General features: G+C 40.7%; 1 protein-coding gene across 23 annotated transcripts in view; it reads right to left on the reverse strand.

Moving 5' to 3' along the window:
- LOC125715787 (neurexin-1a-like) overlaps positions 1-14,509 on the reverse strand; it is a 98,686-nt gene that overhangs the window by 15,960 nt on the left and 68,217 nt on the right. For 16 of the 23 annotated variants that reach the window (XM_048987707.1, XM_048987732.1, XM_048987722.1 and 13 more), the window contains 4 exons: positions 11,830-12,011; positions 5,562-5,733; positions 2,243-2,332; positions 539-849 (listed from right to left, as the gene is read on the reverse strand). In XM_048987707.1, the coding sequence (XP_048843664.1) occupies positions 539-849; positions 2,243-2,332; positions 5,562-5,733; positions 11,830-12,011 (755 nt within the window). The remainder of the gene's footprint in view (positions 1-538; positions 850-2,242; positions 2,333-5,561; positions 5,734-11,829; positions 12,012-14,509) is intronic. The other 7 variants (XM_048987728.1, XM_048987734.1, XM_048987727.1 and 4 more) reach the window with 1 other exon arrangement.

Genomic DNA, 14,509 nt, shown 5'->3' on the forward strand with positions numbered 1-14,509 from the left:
GACAGGTTGAGGCAATGTAAAAAGCAGGTAGCGGGCTCTCGCCATGCTAACAATGTCACTGATTCAGATACGAGTCAAAGCTCAGAGTCATGAGAAGGTCAGAGGTATGCAGCCTGTAAGGAAGGCAAATCTGACCTACTGGGGGTCTCTGATAGTCAAGGTCAGAGGGATGTGGACTGTAAGGAAAGCCAACCTGATCTGCTGGGAGTCTCCGATAGTCAAAAGAAGGTCAGAGGCATGCGGACCATAAGGAAGGCAAATCTGACCTACTGGGGGTCTCTGAAGATCAAGAGAAGGTCAGAGGCATGCGGACTGTAAGGAAATCCAACCTGATCTGCTGGGGGTCTCTGATGGTCAACAAAAGGTCAGAGGCATGCGGACTGTAAGGGAAGCCAACCTGATCTGCTGGGGATCTCTGATGGTCAAGAGAAGGTCAGAGGCATGCGGACCGTAAGGAAGGCAAATCTGACCTACTGGGGGTCTTTGATAGTCAAGAGAAGGTCAGAGGCATGCGGACTGTAAGGAAAGCCAATCTGACCTGCTGGGGGTCTCGCGGGGCGGGCTGGTTCCTCCGGTTGGTGGCGGTCGTTGTGCTCATCCCGGTGAGTGAGGGGTGGCTGTCTGAGCGGTTTCCTGCAGCGCTGGACTGGGGTGTGTTGGAGGCCGGTGAGTCTCCCACGAGCCGTACACTGCCCTGAACCCTGATGTTGGAGTCTCCCTCAGCTGCCATGCTGAACACCTTGAGGCCATTGTAGTACATGCCTGAAAGTTGGCCCTGGAATGGGCGGTCACGGTCCAGGCCTCCCACTTTTATGGTGCTCTGACTGTTAAAGATGGTGAGCTGTCGCCCTGCAATATATCGCCACATAGAGGTAGGAGGTATGAATTTCAGTTTTAAATGATGGATCTGGAAAAAAACATAATCATGGCAGTAGAGGATTTTTGTTATTCGTATAATGGGAATGATAAAGTAACCATTGCTGTTGACAACAGTCATTTATCACCTTATTAATGATGAGATGCCTGTGAAATGCTGGCTAATAAATAAGGGATAAGCTAAAGCTTCACATTATGCAAATATGGGCTTCACCTCTGTGATGCCTTCGAGAGTATGTGTACATTTAGATACACCAAAAACAAAATAGGGTTACATTTATTAACTCAATTATTGAAACCTTTTTGAACGGTAGTATAAGCATGCTTTTATTTGAATGCAGTTCCACCTTTCTGAAATTATTTCACTGGCTTGCAGTAGAATTTGTTTCAGTTTAAAATGAATATTAATAAAGATTTCACACCATAAAACTAATCAGCTAAGGCTTTTGGTGGTCTGTGTTGATGACTATAACTTCCTCCAGACTGTGTATATATAAAAATATATCAAAGTAAAATAACGTGTAAATTTCATAAACTACAACAAACTGTCTGTGTAAAATAATGACAGCAAACTGGTGACATCACACATCACTGTGACATCACAAAACACAAGTCCTGTGTTTCTATGGTGATGAATGAAATGGAGTCATGGTGACATAGAACAAAATAGCTGAGTGATGATGCTGCTCATGAACAATCACCTTCATCATGAAACACTGGTAATTCCAGTTCAAAGATTACTTTAGCACACACAGAGAGACATGCACTAATAATATTAATGTGTATGTACTCAAATATGTCTTAACTGTCCTCTTAATTGTCAGTAATTTCCATAATGTATTTAAATTGGTGTTAAAGGGACTTTGTTTCTTTAGTCAATACCGTACATATTTTCCATTCTATATGTGACTGTTACAAATTTTCAAATGTGTGGTTTTCCCACAATTCATAATAAATAATAAACACAAAAACAGCACATAAATGCATAAAAGCTGTATGTCAAATTGTGTTTAACAGGATTAAAAAAAATTAAGAAAAGAATGCACATATGTGCATACACACACACACACGTGTGTGTGTGTGTGTGTCTGCACACTTATGTATAGTTGTACTTGCTTTACTTAGGTTTGCATTTACTTACAGTCCCTTTAACCTGAACTTTATATGGAATCATATTTAACATACAGTGCATCATTACAATTTAGCACAATGTTACAACAAAGTGCCAGTATTTCAAACTACATTTTGATTTCCATTTTTATTGTCTAATTTTACTCATAATTTATTTTGGAGGTTTATCGATGATGCAAACTTTGACTCTTTTATGTTCAAATTAATTTTATTTAAAATTTTAATGCGTTTTTACCTTTGTCGAGTAGCCATTCATCAACTACTCGACCGAGTCGATATGGGATTCGCTGTCTAGCAATCGCCAGGCGTTCGTTATCAATGTTGCCTTTAAAGTTTAAAGAGACATTTCATTGGTTAAAATATGTAAGATCAAATGTTAAGTCATAATACTTAATCCTTAAACTATACAATTACCACATGTTGTTTTCTGTTTTGAAAATTTAAAAAATTCCATCTACAACATTTCTCTTATCAAACTTTTCACTCAAACACCTATTTTTAATTATTTTATTAACAAAATTAATCCTATATTAATAAAATATTAGTAAGTTAAACCAATATCTATGTTAATAAACTTGAGGTATAAAAAAAAACAAAAACCACCTTCAAAGAAGCGCCTTCAAGGTACCTTTTTAAGTTTTTTTTTGGAAAAAACTTTATTCTATTTTGTGTAAATCGCTCTTGATATTTATTGTATCTCAAAATGCATTCCACCCTTTTTTGTTTATAATGGGGAAAGCACGTTTCCATTCACAGACATTCTCACAGGCCATTCATCGTTATGAGAAAAAGGGAGATTCAACTTGTTAGCTGGTTGAAAGAGTAACTTAGACAGAAAACACTGAGAGCTAAACTAAGAATTAAAGAGGCTCCTTTGGCTTTGACAAAAACTGAAACAAAGAAAATTCAATTTAAACATGTATTTGTGAAAAACGTAATTCTAATCTGAAACTGATTCTTACGAAGCCCCTGAAGGGACCTGTGCAAACAAGTAAAATGCTCTTGCTATATCCGTGTGCAGACGAAAGTCAGTCGTGCGCACAAAGTATCTCGTGCACAGGTGAAAGTAAGAGCATTTTATTTGTTTGTACAGGTCCCTTCAGGGGCTTCATAATAATCAGTTTCAGATTAGAATTGCAGCACTGACTCTGTTGAACATCTACATGTAAATACAGGGAAAGAGAAAGAGGCGAGAAAGGAAATAACCTTGATTCCATAAATTACATGGGTGACGCCAAATATAAACAGTAAAGAAAAACAAACAACAGGGTTTTAAAACAATCTGATTCCAAAGACTAATGTAGACTAATGAGGAAGAAGTAACTTGCCTGGAAGATCTGAGTTTATCTTTGAACAAAATTACCCTGAATGATAACAGCTGAAGCTGCACTTATATTTTATATTTTTACACATATATTTTACACAGATCTATCCTTTCTGACTAAAATGTTCCCTGCACACACAAGCTGTTCTAGTCTCTGTTTCAATGTTATGTCTGCTTATGTAAACAGCACTGTGGGTGTTATTCCTTGGATTTGGAATCAGAACAACAGCGGTGTGTGTGTGTGTGTGTGGAATGCTTTTCCTCCGTTACTGAAGTACTGATATATGTCTGTGAGTCAGGTTGATATGAAGCCATGCACAGAATTATGTGGGTATAATTCAGTTGTCTGAATTGTCATGTAGGCTTATTTAGGTTCGACTAGATGGTCTAAAAGGCCATGGAGGCGGCAGAATTCATAACTTGTCCATGTGACAGTTCACATGCACCTTAGATAATTTGCACTCCAGCTTTATTCTATTGTTTCTCCCCGCAGTCAGTATTTGGTGAGTTCTCTATATATTGTCATGTAAATCATGTGTTATAATTGCAATATAATTATTAATGAATGGGCATCCTGTCCTGGGTGTACCCTGCCTCATTCCCAGCATCCTACCCTGGCTGTTCCCTGCCCCATTCCCAGCATCCTGTCCTGGGTGTTCCCTGCCCCATTCCCAGCATCCTGTCCTGGCTGTTCCCTGCCCCATTCCCAGCATCCTGTCCTGGGTGTTCCCTGCCCCATCCCCAGCATCCTGTCCTGGGTGTTCCCTGCCCCATTCCCAGCATCCTGTCCTGGCTGTTCCCTGCCCCATTCTCAGCATCCTGTCCTGGCCGTTCCCTGCCCCATTCCCAGCATCCTGTCCTGGGTGTTCCCTGCATCATTCCCAGCATCCTGTCCTGGCCGTTCCCTGTCCCATTCCCAGCATCCTGTCCTGGGTGTACCCTGCCTCATTCCCAGCATCCTGTCCTGGGTGTACCCTGCCCCATTCCCAGCATCCTGTCCTGGGTGTTCCCTGCCCCATTCCCAGCATCCTGTCCTGGCCGTTCCCTGCCCCATTCTCAGCATCCTGTCCTGGCCGTTCCCTGCCCCATTCCCAGCATCCTGTCCTGGGTGTTCCCTGCATCATTCCCAGCATCCTGTCCTGGGTGTACCCTGCCTCATTCCCAGCATCCTACCCTGGCCGTTCCCTGCCTCATTCCCAGCATCCTACCCTGGCCGTTCCCTGTCCCATTCCCAGCATCCTGTCCTGGGTGTACCCTGCCTCATTCCCAGCATCCTACCCTGGCCGTTCCCTGCCCCATTCCCAGCATCCTACCCTGGCTGTTCCCTGCCCCATTCCCAGCATCCTGTCCTGGGTGTTCCCTGCCCCATTCCCAGCATCCTACCCTGGCTGTTCCCTGCCCCATTCCCAGCATCCTGTCCTGGCTGTTCCCTGCCTCATTCCCAGCATCCTGTCCTGGCTGTTCCCTGCCCCATTCCCAGCATCCTGTCCTGGGTGTTCCCTGCCCCATTCCCAGCATCCTGTCCTGGGTGTTCCCTGCCCCATTCCCAGCATCCTGTCCTGGGTGTACCCTGCCCCATTCCCAGCATCCTGTCCTGGCTGTTCCCTGCCCCATTCTCAGGAGAGGCTCCAGCTTGATTAAGAACTTTTACTAGCTAGAGGAAGATGGAAAGATGGAATTCAAAGTTGAGAGTATTTTTCCTTTCAGAATTACTACAGCCAAAAATAAAAATATTTCTTCAACCTGTCCAATTTTTCCTAGCATAATCATACTTTGATCTTCTACTTTAGGGGACATTTTATTTACAAATTTGTTTTCAAAATAATGTACCCCCATATACAGAGACTCAGGAAAGGCACAAATAAATGCATGTTTATGAAAACATTTTATTTTCATCTTGATCAAATTTGTATTTTAGTTGAGTTAGTCAATTCTATGAATTAATTTTATTATGAGAGTTGATGGTAAGTGTCAGAGAGAAGCACAAAATATACTTCTGTATTGTTTGCACAAAAACTCTTAGCTCTGCCACAAAACATCTCTGTCTCAAAACAGTAATTACTTTCAAGTGAGTCAAAGATTTTGTCAAAGCCTTTAAGCCCTTTAAATAGACAAGTAAGCTGTTCACCTGTGTGAACGTTTTCACACTTTACAGAAGCACTTCTCTGCAGATAGGTAGCACATTTCCTCGACATTCATTCATGTAGTACTTGTCTGGGTGGAGACTCACCTGTGGGGTAATGCTCCATCACAGGCAGCTCATCTAGCTGCAAGGTAGCATTGCCGCCACTCCTGGTGAAGCGCACGATGTGGTACTTCCCGTCGTTCACAAATTTGCTTGTTTCTTTGATGGAGATGTCATCAGTGCCAACATTGAAGATCACACCAATGTTTCCCTTTTCCTAAAAGGAAAAAAATGTGAAAAATGCTTTTAGAACTTTACATATTTGGGCTACCTATTTTAATGATCTTAGCTGCATGGCAAAAGTTCTTTTAGGATACAGTCAACCTATGCACAGATAGACATTACCAAATTTACAAACAGTCAAATAATACAAAATAGTACATTATACATCATTATACAGTACTGTAATCTCTTAAATGAAAGGGTATATCACTTTTAGCCTAATTCTCAAGAAAAAAATATAGCAATGGAAAATATCATGTATCAAGGAAGACACATCAATGGAAAATATGCTTTTTATACCCCTGAATGGACAAAGTAGAACAATGTCTACTATTCCGGATGTATTGAATGGATATATATATATACACATACAGTGATACCTCAGTACTCGAACTCCTTAAAAGTCACACCAACCAGTTCGAAAAAAAAAATACCTAGAACTCAATCTGAATCTCAGAAGTCAAACCGTGAATGTCAAGCTAAGATAATGAGTCACGCGGCACGTCTCTCGGTGGAAACAACGCTTCAGTCTCAGCCTCACATGTGCTGCCATAGCATCGTTTGCTGGTCATAGTGCTTTTTAGTGAAAATATCAGGTAATACACTGAACTTTATATCATTTTGGTAGCCATTGCTCACCAAAAAGTTATGCAATAGTTCTACAAATGTTACAACCTAAAAGTTTGTGATTTACGAACAAAATTTATTTAGTAACGAATACGGAGTAATAATAAAAATAACAATGGAGCGCATGGCATAGTCTAGTGTTGGCGCAGTGTCTGGGTTTATGAAAAAGGTGTCATTGGTTTTTTTGTAACTTTACACATTGTTTGGATACATTTATTTTCTTATATTACAAATTACCGTTTTGATAAATGTGCTTAGATGTGTTTAGTATGTGCTCTTCGTGTTTTATCCTGTTCATTTTGTGTTTATACACACACACACACACACACACACACACATGCGCGCGCACACGCACAAACACACACAGATATATATATTTTCCTAGATATACATATATTTCCCCTGTATCTTTACTGCCTCAATATTAGCCCTATAATATTTATCTTTAACTCAAACTTGTTCATCTTCATTGCACAGTCTCAGGGCCGAGTCAGCGTACATTTCACTAATGTTATACTTTTATAACAGTGTATGTGACAAATAAAGAATTTTGAAAACTTTTCTTACAGATTTTACAATGAAAATGTACCTGTACATAACCTACAGTATAATGAGAAAAAAGTAGTTTTAAAATATCTCATCCTTTTGTGAGTGCTTACCAGTTTATAGTACTCTTGGCGCATGGTTTACAACTTACAAACTATTTCTGGAATTCTTAAACACGGGGTCCCACTGTAATAATTAGCAAATTTCGTCCATCATTACAGCAATTAGCTGATGAATATTGTAACTAACTATTATGACATAGATTTCTTAAAATATTTTGATGTACACAATGATCTTTCACATTGTAACCTTTTTTATCCTTTGCATGTTTGTGTGCTGCTGTGCATACCTGTGTATGCACACTGCACATGCGACGATGCAGGAGCATGTTAGTAAAGTATGTAAAAAAAACAGCCCTTACTTGTGGTCAGTCAGCTCAATTGTGTGATATCCACAGATACAAGACACCTGCAAAGCAGAGACAAATCCACCGAGTAGAGAGGCACCCACAGTGAGTAGACACACCCACCGAGTAGAGAGGCACCCACAGAGAGTAGACACACCCACCGAGTAGAGAGGCACCCACAGTGAGTAGACACACCCACCGAGTGGAGATGCATCCACAGTGAGTAGACACACCCACCGAGTGGAGATGCATCCACAGTGAGTAGACACACCCACCGAGTAGAGAGGCACCCACAGTGAGTAGACACACCCACCGAATAGAGAGGAACCCACAGAGAGTAGACACACCCACCGAGTGGAGATGCATCCACAGTGAGTAGACACACCCACCGAATAGAGTGGAACCCACAGAGAGTAGACACACCCACCGAGTAGAGAGGCACCCACAGAGAGTAGACACACCCACCGAGTAGAGAGGAACCCACAGAGAGTAGACACACCCACCGAGTGGAGATGCATCCACAGTGAGTAGACACACCCACTGAATAGAGAGGAACCCACAGAGAGTAGACATACCCACCAAGTAGAGATGCATCCACAGAGATTAAACATATCCACCGAGTAGAGATGTATCCACAGACAGTAGACATACCCACCGAGCAGAGATGCATCCACAGAGAGTAGACATACCCACCGAGCAGAGATGCATCCACAGAGGTTAAACATACCACTGAGTAGAGATGCATCCACAGAGATTAAACATACCCACCGAGTAGAGATGCATCCACAGAGGTTAAACATACCCACCGAGTAGAGATGCATCCACAGAGGTTAAACATACCACTGAGTAGAGATGCATCCACAGAGAGTAGACACACCAACAGACTATTGTTATTTTTTCTCTTTTCTTTTTATTGCACTGAAAAGGAGCAGCACTCCTAGTTTTGTTGTGTATTTATTACACAATGACAATAAAGCTTTGCTTCACTTCGCATCTATTCTATTCTATTCTATTCTATTCTATTCTATTCTATTCTATTCTATTCAGTATAGACATTGTAGAGACACACCCACAGAATAGAGATGCACCTAAACAGCAGGGGTATGCCAACAGAATAGACACATGTCCACAAAGTAGAGACACGCCCACTGAGTAGAGACACACCCACTGAGTGAACACACCCCCATTGAGTAGTGGCATGCCTGCAGAGTAGAGATATGTCCACTGAGTAGGGGCATGCTCGCAGAGTAGAGCCACACGCACTGAGTAGAGGCACGCCCATTGAGTAGAGGCACGCCCACAGAGTAGAGCCACACCCACTGAGTAGAGGCACGCCCACAGAGTAGAGGCACGCCCACAGAGTAGAGGCACGCCCACAGAGTAGAGGCACGCCCACAGAGTAGAGGCACGCCCACAGAGTAGAGGCACGCCCACAGAGTAGTGGCACACCTGCAGAATACACACACAGCCACAGAACTGGCACACATACTGAGTTGTACTCACACCCTAACATACATACACCGAAAGGCTAAGCTGAGCTGTTTCTGTAGCCAAAAATAAAGTTAATATAAGAGATCTGGCACCTCTGTGGTTTAAGAGTCGTTATATTATGTTATTATAAAAATGGAAACAGAGATATCTGCCTTGCCAGCTCTTTCTTTTGTCCTCACTGAAGGTGGAAAGAGACTCAAATGGCCATGATGCTTCTCCTCTAAACAGACTTATTTTGAAAATTGCACTTTAGCCCTGATACTGGTCTCATGGTATCACATTTACAAAAAACATGCCAATAAACAGTCCAATAACTCCCAGTACGGTCGATATAAGTCAATACCTCAAGCACAGTTTGAGGCTTGTTCTACCCGTTTTTCCCTAATGAACTAATGAAACAATTACGCTTTTGCAAGCTGGTACAAAAACAACATGGTCATGTGGGCAATTGATCACCAAAATGACGTGTTGTTACTGGTCTCCAGCTGGCTTTATATTTACATACTAACATTGGGAAAGGCCAGCCAAGCTGACAAGCAGATGAAGGAATGACGTCACTGACAAATGGTCTGCTGATGCTGAGGTCCTGATACAGCCGATCAGCCAACCATTAATATTCACTCGATATCTAGGGTTTCTGTGTGATTTTCTGTGATTTTTATGACTTTTTCTGGAAGAGGTTTTGGCAGGTGGCCCCCAATAGTCATGATTGCATGATTGCTTTATATGACAATAATTATTTTTATCACCTAAATTGATACATTTCTTTTATTTTATGATGATAAAATAAATCACATGGTACAAAGTGACCCATTCATGTTATACCATCTGCTTTAAATCCAGTCTGATATTTCAAGAAGATAACCGCAATGATTCCACTGGGTTTAATTAACGGAGAAAATAAAATGTTCACACTCAAGCCATCACACCTAATTATTCTGCAAAAATATTTCTAAAAAGCAGCAAGCCTAGGTTTAGCCTCTAGTAGATAAGTACTATATATAGAAAAATCTGTTGAAATATAATTAGAGACATGGGAAATACATGAGAAATACTTGCATTTGATGGAACTGTTTGTTTGATTATACATAAGAGATTCATTCAAAGGATGACACTTTAACACAAGTTTTCATGGCCATGGGAAACAGGAAAAATAATTCCTTGATTTGCCAAGAGTTTGGATTCTACTAAGATAAACAGTGTTGATGTCCTGCTCCCATTTGCCAGTTGATAACACACACACAATCATTATACACGAATGCACCTGCACCCAGACACACACACAGATTAGGCATCTGTATCATTGAGGAGATTCTCCATGCATTTCTATGGGCATAACCCTAATCCCAACAATGATAACCCTAACCCCCATCCAGCCCTAACCTTAACCATAGGTAATCAAACATAATACAACACATTTGGCTTTTTAGTTTTTTGACTGGAGTCATAGATTTTTATAAAAATTTAATTTCCCCTTGTGGAAACTTAATTTTATAAAAGGAAAACAGCAGGAAAACAGCAGAATCCATGAATCAGAAGACAGATGACACTTGACAAGCTTGTGGGCTAAAATTAAATATTTGTCTCATGAATAAGGCCAGCTGGCTCCTTCTGACTTGTCATCACTTGCTACTTCATGTGTTACACTTTTGAACCAGCTTGTAAGGTTTTCCACTTTTTTGACTAATCTAGGCTCCAGGCCCACCACTAACCTGTACTTGATAAAATATCACGGAAGATGCATAGTTTGTGATTAAGTATAGCAGCATATACAGAGGAATGGAAATTGTCTAAATCCTAAAAGCAATCTGATAATGTAATCAACTGTTCCTTTCATTTTACATTTTTTTTCTCTCCTTGGAAGATACGAGCGTAAGCCTTTAACAATTTCCAGAAAGCTTTCTGAAATCACAAAAGGAAAATGTTGCAACATTCACTTGTAAAATAAGCTGCAATGAGAGCAGCTTCAGTTTATTTAGAATGTTACTGTCACTGTACGTCATGTCTCTGATGTATACAGGTTCCAAGTCTAATACTTTAGCTCAGTTGATATGAAAGGTTCACTTATAAATATTCTACACACACTCTGGGGGTGTATAAATTTATAGGGGGTGTGGGGTGTCAGACAGTGAAAACTTACAAGTATAGACGATGATATACGGCACAGACATAAAAGACAGGCAATGTGCATCTGTGGTTTGTACAGTTGTGTATTTTATGAGTATGAGCAAGGGGGGGGGGGCAATGTGTGTGCTTCTGCAGAGTACTAAGCTAGTAACTAAGTAGAATGCTTCTTTGTGATGAATTGTGCTGTAACAGCTTATCACAAATCTTTGTTTTTTAGAAGCTGGCTGATTAGCACAGTGGGAACTTCAAAGTTTTCTTACGACTACTCATACTGTTACTGCAACTGGTACTACTGGTTTCCAGTTAGATTATCAGTGTATTTAAAAAATAAGGCATCACAGTATAATGTAGTTAAAATATTTGGTATTCATGATAACTGCTTTTAAACTACCATTATGTGTGATTTATGTAAAGTCTGTGCCGGCTAGCCATTCCACTTTGATCTGAATTTCCAGAGATACTCATACTTTAGTGCAGAATGTTTGCCTGTGGGGGTGTAATTTTGTCATTTGATATTTATTATTGGCTGCCATACGTTTTAAATGAATTTGGTATTATAGTCCGTAGTAGACACCCAAGTAAGAATTCCATTGTACTAGGTATACATGACGATAAAACACCTTGACTGAACATGTAGTTGTTATCACCATTCCCATCACCAGCACCATGTCCAACCCCATCACCAGCACCATGTCCATCCCCATCACCAGCTCCAACACCAGCACCATGTCCATCCCCATCACCAGCACCATGTCCATCCCCATCACCAGCACCATGTCCATCCCCATCCCCATCACCAGCACCATGTCCATCCCCATCACCAGCACCATGTCCATCCCCATCACCATCACCAGCACCATGTCCATCCACATCACAATCTGTGCTCAGACTCACGATGTGCAGCTGCAGGAAGTCCCCCAGGCCTGATGAGCTCTCCACACGCATCAGAACCGCTTCCTTCACCTGTGTGCTGAAGCCCATGGCCAGCCGATCAGAGCGGGTGCTGGGTCGCTCGTTGGGTGGCCAGGTGTACACGATCACCCCACCATCACGTCCAAAAATGTATGTTGTTCCCACTGCAGAAAAAAAAGATCAAGCAGAGATTTCTTATGATCTATTCATAAGGATCCTGAGAACGAATGTGAGTATGTTTAGAAGTGGATGTGTGCTTGTTATGTTCTCTATGTGTGCATATTTACTGTGCTCTGCATCATATTGATACAAATAAAAAATATATATGCAAAGAAAATATATTTCCCTGTTAAAGTTAATTTTCCTCTTGGCTAAATTAACTGATACTGCTAAAAATGACCTGAAAAAAGGTAACACTTAAAGCACGCATGTATAATGCATTATAGATACCTTCATAATGCATTATAATGCATTCATAAACTATTATAAACACGGCTATAACTATTTTTAAAAGGGCATAACAAATTATAGCCATGTTAATTATGCATTATGAATGTCATATGAAGCTTTTATCTATAATGCACTATAAATACCTACATAATGCATTAAAATGACTTATACTAATCATTATAATGCGTTATGGAAGTATCTACAGCTAGGAGAGAGTCCAGCATCCCCACAGCACCATCTTGTAAAGACATTATGTGTTGTCAAATATAACTGATATAAGAAAAATGTATGATGGCCTTATATGAACCAAGCAGTTTTATGTTTATAAGGCAAGGCATGACGGATTGGTGCTCTGCACAGCATTGAAGAGAATTGCAGAGGGGGGTGAAAACTGACAGACGACAACACTGACAGCAAATTGCCTTGAACACTGCAGTGACCTGGGACTGTCAGGGGTCTGACTAAAGGCTGACTTTAATTAAATGCTTTCAGTGCACTTTGTCTGAAGGTGATATAATCAGGCAGGCAGGGTAGTATAGGGTAGTAGACAGTTCTGAGTACCATTCCTAGCTATATTGTAATTATCTGGGTTTGATAATGATACAGGTTGTAACTGGACATAACAAGCAGAAGTGCTCTTGTACTCGAAATATCAGAAACTCGAAATATCCCTATAATTTTTTGTCTAGTGTTAAATTATGATGCCTCCTTTGTGGTCAGATCTTCTCTACAGCAAGCCTTCCTCTCAGGGTGGCATGTGTCTGAATGTGTCCCCATGTACAGTAGGCAGATGATGAAGCAGGAATTGCTTGAATGTCAGGCCTGATGACTGCTGATAACTGAATGTCAGCCCTAATGATTAATGTGCTATTACGAACCAAGAGTGTGAAACAACTAATGCTTGTAACCCGGCGTGTCCCCAGAGCTGGCCATCTATAGAAAGTCCTAATCTCCCGAGACACTCCCATAGGTAACTGTCTTTAACATAACTGACTGACTGCCTGCACACATAGCACACCTAAGTAGTCTGTCTCCAGATCCTTCTCATAACAAACCACATCCATGTGCATAACACTTGCTGAATCGGCAAGTTAATTAAATGTGAGAATTTCAGCTTTAATACTTCCTGGTGTTCTGCTGAACATTTGGTGAACACTGAGTGAACATTAGGTGAACATTTGGTGAAGATTAGGCATATACCTCACCTATCTGCATCATTAGACATGAATACCTGTTTCAAAGCAGGAATCAGCATGGATCTTAGATTTTCAGTATATTTTGCATATGATTGAGAACACTCATTTTTTTCTAAATCTGCATTTTTAATTCCTGGTTTAATTCTGGTTCTTCTGGCAGAAGGCAACACAGCAGGCTGCTTCCAGGCTCAAAAAGACAGCGGTGCACAAGATCAAGGTGAAACAAGACACTGTGAACGACCAAAAACCCGTCAGGGAGAGGGGGGCAGAGACTTTCAGATGGCAGAGATGACCATCCAACAGCGGAGGATGACACCATGCAACCTTCAAAAAGAATGGGAAAGATTAAGTGCAGGTGTGGATTGGGCTGCTAGGACAGGGTAGTTTGTATCAGGCTCGTGGATGCAGGACTGAAGCCTCATAAAGGAAGGAAGAAGCACTTCATTAATGAGAAATGGAGAAGAATTAGGCTGCAACTTGCAAAAACATATATATTATGCACAGATGCACACCCATAAATTGAGAAATGAGTGAAACAAAAAATTGTGCTGAGGTCTCCTAAATTTTCCAGCACTGTATTGTAGCACTGCACATAGATATGAATGAGAACACCCTGGAAATTGCACTTTTAGATACAGAATGCAACAGTAAGTAAGTAAAGTATAACTAACCTGGCAATTCAACAATTGCAATTATTTAAGAAAAAAAAACAGTTGTTTTGTATTTGGGATACAAATATGTGTTCCACTGTTGTACCTCCAGTGCATTTTCATCAATTATACCACTCATCAGAGAATAAGAAAATAACTATTGTAAATCATGATTTCAACAACTTAGGAATCATCTGCATACAAATTGTACTGCTTTGATGTTTTTAAAATAGATGCTGATTTGAGGTAAATATTGTATATGTATATGTTTGTGTGCATGGGAGTTTATGTTTACAAAGGTACAAGTGATTGTATGTACCCATGCATGTTAGCATTTATGTGTATTTATGTTTACAAAGGTACGTG

This window comes from Brienomyrus brachyistius, chromosome 20 (assembly GCF_023856365.1).
Source record: "Brienomyrus brachyistius isolate T26 chromosome 20, BBRACH_0.4, whole genome shotgun sequence".
NCBI classification, from domain to species: Eukaryota; Metazoa; Chordata; class Actinopteri; order Osteoglossiformes; family Mormyridae; genus Brienomyrus; species Brienomyrus brachyistius.